General features: G+C 40.9%; 1 protein-coding gene across 1 annotated transcript; it reads left to right on the forward strand.

The window, feature by feature from the left end:
- Positions 1-622: 622 nt before the first annotated feature.
- LOC127103294 (extensin-like) lies at positions 623-1,081 on the forward strand. The gene has a single exon (XM_051040565.1). It carries the CDS (start codon positions 623-625, stop codon positions 1,079-1,081), a length of 459 nt encoding a protein of 152 aa, XP_050896522.1.
- Positions 1,082-7,019: the final 5,938 nt, after the last annotated feature.

The following is a 7,019-nucleotide window of genomic DNA, read 5'->3' on the forward strand; positions in this document are numbered from 1 at the left end:
ACAGAGAAATCCATTGCTGCTCTTCTGGGCATGGAAAAGGCTGGAGGAAGACGCATCTACAACATTAATCCTAGGGCAAAGTATCTGTCCCATGAGATTAACCCAACAATCTTTCAACAGAATGCTGAAGGAAAACATTCCAAGAATAAGGAACTACATCAGAACCTCCGGGTACGGCTGAAGATCATCTTGGGCACCATCCATCATCGCCCAACCTCCAACTCCTCAGATTACATCAACACAGACCAGAAGTGCATTTTGTACTGTATCCACAAGGGTCTGAAGCTCTGCCTTCCTGCACTCTCTTCAAATATCTTAGAGACTCTGTGAGAGATACCAGAAACAACATGAAGACCAGAAACTACATTCCTCTGGGAGGCTCATTTCTGACGTCCTGATTGAAAGCGATCTCGTGAACCATCTGATACAGTTCAGCCTCATGGAAGACGTAATGATAGATACTGGAAGATCTTTGAACACTCAAAATCTGAAGAGCATGGGAATTCTGAATCAAGTAAGGGTCAAACCAACTCTAGACACCTCCTGGGAAGCTCTTAAAGATAAGAGAAAGATCCAAAATGGACTCTATCTGTTCTCAAAGATCAACCCTCCAGAGGTAGTCATGTACTACTTAGATGATCTGCGCAAACAAGGAGTAGAGTTCTCATACTTCTCCTTAGACTGGCTGCCAAAATTTCCTCCAGATTTCATGAAGAGGCCACGGGGGAAGAGAGCAAAGTTGGGAGAATCTTCTGGATCAAGACCTCCAGTACCTCTAGCTGGATCCTCTAGTAAGTCTGTTCCTCTCCCTCCTTCCATAAAAGTTAAACCTATTTCTTCCTCAATCCCTCAACCTTCGCCCATATACACTAACTCAGAAACTCCTCCCTCAACCACCAGACCATCTAACCAACCCTCTCAAAAATTCAACCTGGCCACCACATCTCTACCTATTTCAGAAGTAGAAATTCCAAACGAAACAACCTCACCCTCCTCATCTTCATCTCCAAAATCACCACCCTACTACACACTTTCATCAGATACTGAACTATCTGACCCTCACTCCCCAACTCTGGCTTAGCTCCAACAACGTGCTTTGGCCTCTCAACAGCCAACACAATCTATTCCTGAACCAGAAGTTATCTCTCCACCCACAGAAAACCCAAACACAACCACATCTGACCCTCCACCATCCGAACCAATTCACTCTAAATCACTACCAGAAAACTTTGAAATACCCCAACCAACTACATCCACTGACCCACAAACTCCCACACTTAACTTAAGCCCTCCCACTTCTCCACCCCAAGCATTTGAACTTGAAAACACCCTTCTAAACCTTGAGGAAGCAATAAAGGTGTTTGCAGAAGCTTCGGTTGACAAGGTCAAGTCTCTGACCATCAACTATGGCATAAGTGATGATCCCTCAACTGTAAGGACTCACTGGAACAGAGTGATAAGTTGGATGACCTCTGAAGCCTTCAAGCTGAAACGCCTCTCTGAGCAAGTCCGCAACGACTTCATCAGAGACGCTGAGATCAGACTCCAGGCGCGTCTAGCCAGAGAAGCTAAAGAGCGGGCACGCAAAGAAGCTGAACAGAAAGCAAAGCAAGAAGAACTGCAAAGGATCAAGGAAGCTGAGGCCAAAGCTCTAGTTGATGCTGCTGAAGCTGAAGCAAAAGCCAAAGCTACCGCTGAAGAAGCAGCTCATTTGGTTGAAGAGTCTACCGCCAGGGTAGGAAATGATGCTCTGACTCAGGGGGAGTCCTCCACCTTTGTACCTCTGGTCCTAAAGATTCTTGAAGATCTACAGAAATAACAGCAGGAAGTCCGAGCCAGATTGGACCAACAGGATTCAGTCAATGTCAACATTAAGAATCTGCTGACCCAGCTGCTCTAGAGGATGCCTCCTCCTCCAAACACTTAGGCACCTAGGATTTGTTTCTGTGTTCTTATCTTTTGCTTGTTGCTTTTCTCTGATTTGCTTGTTGTTTTCTACTTCTATGTTTTTCTCTCTGTACTTGCTATCCGTTAATATATCTCATTTTGCTCACTTGTTTTACTAAGTCTTTTTTATTCTGACAAAAAGGGGGAGAACTAAAAACAGCTATGATGAAAACATATCTAACTCCTTTCAAAACTCTGCAAACATTGTTTCGAAATATTGACTTAAAGATTTGCAAGAAAGTAGCTAGAAACACCAAATCATGGAAGGTCCGGTAAGAACTTTTGAACTCCCAAATCTAACTCAGGGGGAGCACACTACAATCTGATCTAAGACTCTTATCTAATAATGTTTCATCTCTAGATTACATTGTTTTGTCATCATCAAAAAGGGGGAGATTGTAAGAACAAAATTAGTTCTACAATAGAATTCTAAGATTTTGATGATAACAAAGGATGAAACCAAAAATCGCACTCTAACGATATTTTCTCTAAGTATGCAGGACTCTGAACAGTAACGAAGCATTCTGATCTCCTATCTGATACGAACACTTGTCAGATGCAAAGTACTAGAAGATCATATGCCGCTAAGGAAGAAGTACGTCCAAGAAGTTCTGACTCTGATCAAAGAAAGACAGTAAAAAGAACCAGAAGCTCTAACAACTACTGGTCTTAGAATCTGATGATCAAGAAGACTAGTATTCTGAGAAGCTCTGATGAATTCAGACATGATCTCCTTCTGAAGAATGACTCCGATACAACAAGACTCTGATGAACATTCACCAAGTCCAGAAAGAGTAACGAAAAGAATTTCTCAGTATGGAAAGGAAGTATTTTAAGAAAGAAGTTAATCAGGGAGACAAAATGGTTATAGCAAGAAACACATAAGTAATGACATTGAATGCTCATCAAAGACCAAGATTCTGTCATCACTCCAACAGTCCTTCTCACTACTATATAAAGGACAATCTACCTCACTGAGAGACAACATCAACGCACAAAAAAGTCATTCATATTCTCTCTCATTTTTTTTCACGAGTTGCTGCTCTTACGTGAAAAACTTTTGTTCTAATACTCTGCTGTAAAACTTGTTTACCCTTAGAAGCGCCTTACATTACAAATTCATTTTACTTAAATTGCTTTTGATTCCTCAAGTGACTCTACGCAGTCTGTATACTTGAGAGGGCTAAGAGATTATTCTCTTAGATGATTTATTGTGTAATATTTCAATATTAGTGGATTAAGTCCTTGTTGAAGGTGAAATCACCTTAGTCGGGTGGACTGGAGTAACTTTGTTTTCTAAGCGAACTAGTATAAAATGCTGTGTTGTTATTATTTCTGAAAAAGCTTTTATTTTTTAAAAACAATTCAAACCACCCTTTCTTGTTTTTCTCACCTTTAAGAGGTATTGCAGTTGATCCTGCCAAGGTCAAAGCAATACAAGAGATGCCTGGGCCAAAAACTCAAAAGCAAGTCTGAGGTTTTCTTGGCCGCTTGAATTACATTTCGAGATTTATATCCCACATGACTGCCACATGTGCGCCTATATTCAAGCTCCTTTGGAAAGATCAGCGTCATGATTGGACCGAGGATTTCCAAAAGGCCTTTGATAGTATCAAAGAGTATTTGTCTGAGCCTCTGATTTTGTCTCCGCCTGTTGAAGGGAGACCATTGATTATGTACTTAACTATGCTTGATGATTCCATGGGTTGTGTCCTTGGCCAGCAAGATGAATCAGGAAAGAAAGAATATGCAATATACTACTTGAGTAAGAAGTTCACTGACTGTGTGTCTCGGTATTCAATGCTTGAGAAAACATGATGTGCTTTGGCCTGGGCCGGAAAGTGTTTACGCCAGTATATATTAAATCATACAACTTGGTTGATATCCAAAATGGATCCGATCAAGTATATCTTTGAGAAGCCTGCTTTAACTAGCAGGATTGCCCGTTGGCAGATGTTGTTATCTGAGAATGATATTGAGTATCGAGCTCAAAAAGCTATTAAAGGTAGTATCTTGGCTGACCATTTGGCGCATCAACCAATTGAAGATTATCAGTCAGTGTAATACGACTTCCCTGATGAGGAGATTCTGTACTTGAAGATGAAATATTTTAATGAGCCTACGCTCGATGAAGGGCCAGAGCCTGGTTCCCGATGGGGTATGGTGTTCGATGGCGCTGTCAATCAGTATGGAAATAGTATTGGGGAAGTGATTGTTACTCCTCAAGGCACACATTTTCGTTTTACAGCAAGGCTAAATTTCAAATGCACGAATGATATGGTGGAGTATGAGGCTTGTATTATGGGTTTGGAAGAATGTATTGATCTTAGGATCAAACATCTTAATGTTTATGGCGATTCAACCCTTGTTGTTAATCAGATTAAGGGTGAATGGGAGACGAATCAGCATGGCCTCGTTCCATATAGAGATTATGCGAGGAGGATTTCAAATTTCTTTACTAAAGTTGACTTCCATCATATTCCTCGAGACGAGAATCGAATGGTGGATGCTCTCGCTACGCTTGCTTCAATGATTGCTGTCAATTATTGGAATGAAGTCCCAAATATTAACGTAATGCGCTTGGATAGACCAATTCACGTGTTTGCAGTTGAGGAGGTGAAAGATGATAAGCCGTGGAATTATGATATCAAGTGTTTTCTCCAAAGTCAGACTTACCCGCCTGGGGCATCTGTTAAAGATAAGAAGAATTTGAGAAGATTAACTGGAAGTTTCTACCTTAACGGTGATGTGCTTTACAAGAGGAATTTTGACATGGTTCTGCTCAGATGCTTGGATAGACACGAAGCAGACCTGTTGATGACTGAAGTACATGAGGGTTCATTTGGTACTAATTTCAATGGACATGCCATGGTAAAAAAGATGTTGAGAGTAGGCTACTATTGGCTGACAATGGAGTCTGACTGCTGCAAGTTTGTGAAGAAATGCCACAAGTGTCAGATTTATGCGGATAAGATTCATATTCCCCCGACACTTCTGAATGTTATTTCCTCACCATGGCCTTTCTCCATGTGGGGAATTGACATGATTGGCAAGGTTGAGCCTAAGGCGTCGAACGGTGACTGTTTTATTCTCATAGCCATTGATTACTTCACCAAGTGGGTTGAAGCGACATCGTATGCAAATGTGACCAGGTAGGTGGTTCTGAGGTTTATCAAGAACCAACTCATATGCCGATATGGTGTGCCAGACAAGATCATTACTGATAATGGATCTAATTTGAACAATAAAATGATGAAAGAGCTGTGCAGCGAGTTTAAGATTGCACATCATAATTCTTCTCCCTATAGACCCAAGATGAATGGGGCTGTTGAAGCTGCTAACAAAAATATCAAGAAGATTATTCAGAAGATGGTTGTCATGTACGAAGATTAGCATGACATGTTGCCATTTTCTTTGCATGGCTATCGTACATCCGTCCGCACTTCAACAGGGGCAACCCCTTTCTCCCTTGTACATGGCATGCAGGTTGTGCTCCCCGTAGAGGTCGGGATCCCATCAATGAGAGTCTTGATGGAAGCCATGTTGACTGAGGCTGAATGGGTTCAGAGTCGTTATGACTAATTGAATTTGATTGAAGAGAAGAGATTAACTGCCATGTTCCATGGTCAGTTGTATCATCAAAGGATGAAGAAAGCCTTTGATAAGAAGTTCAAGCCTCGTGTGTTCCGAGAAGGTGACCTCGTACTCAAGAAAGTCTTGTCTTTCGCACCCGATTCCAGGGGCAAGTGAACTCCAAACTATGAAGGTCAATACGTTGTTAAGAGAGCATTTTCAGGCGGTGCTCTGTTGCTCACAACTATGGATGGGGAGGATTTCACTCGTCCTGCGAATTCAGATGCAATCAAGAAATACTTCGCCTAAAAAATAAAAACAGAATAGCTCACTAAGTTGAAAACCCGAAAGGGCGGCTTAGGCAAAAATGAGCGTCTCAGTGGATTGCAAACCCGAAAGGGCGATCCAGGCAAAAGTTAGAGACATGAAAAAAAATGAATATATATCCCGCTAGATTGAGTACCTCACCCCCCAGGGAAAAATTAGGGATTTGAAAAGTAACTGCATCCTAACAAGACTTTGTTCTACAACTGTCATCTGTCAAAGATTCTTGCTTAGTCACCATCAATTGAAGTTTCGAATACAGTGGATTCAGAATTGATGGCGAAACGGTCATTATTTTTAATGTATCCCTTTTCTATGTATATCACCAATTTCAAATTTGTAAAGATCCATGGAGTCTCTCCATTTGCGGACTACCATTCTCTCAAATAAATTTGAGCCTTTATCCAATTCCTTGCACTCTTATTTGTTTCAGTTTAACAAATGTATGCATGTTTTAATTGATGAATATAATTGTTTTAAATAAATAAAGTTTTCATAAATAAACTATTTTAAACAAGATGAAGATTCACAATGACTGAAAGGATAAGTGGGATGTCCTTAGTGCTTTCCCAAGGATCGTATGATCACCAAAGGGTAAGACGTTTGTTCATACTCTGGCATTCTTACATCCTCATCATAAGTATCTGAGTTGTCTCCCCAGCGAGCGCAGAAAGAATAGTACATCATCAGCTTCCCAGAGAGTCTCGTATGAGAAGTTCTCCTTGATGGCAGTGGATTGATTCGTCTCATGGATTGCCTTCCACTAGTTGGATTTTCATCCAACGCATTCCCGGGTAGTTTGTTGTGTATGCATATTTGTTTCTCCCACGAAGTTTTTAGCAACCATGATTGGTATGTGGTTGATCTGTGAATGATCCCTTCTTTTCCAATTTTTGCCTCGATCTTTTAGAGATGTGTATCCCTCTATATCAGGCACTAGCATTTGTGTTTTATCATTTTTATGGTTGTCATCCCTTGTGTGGACTTACCTAAAATCCATTATAGATTGATAAAAGTTTATATGCTTTAAGTGGAGAATATCCCTTGTCTCATTATCCTGACTGTCTACTCACGAGGAAGTTTGTCTTTCCCCAGCATGAGTAAGAATCTCCAGCGGAGTAGGCATGTGTTCTCTGCAGAGCTATCTTTCCAGATAATTGTTTCCTTAGCAAGAA

Source organism: Lathyrus oleraceus, chromosome 1 (genome assembly GCF_024323335.1).
Source record: "Lathyrus oleraceus cultivar Zhongwan6 chromosome 1, CAAS_Psat_ZW6_1.0, whole genome shotgun sequence".
In the NCBI taxonomy this organism is placed as follows: Eukaryota; Viridiplantae; Streptophyta; class Magnoliopsida; order Fabales; family Fabaceae; genus Lathyrus; species Lathyrus oleraceus.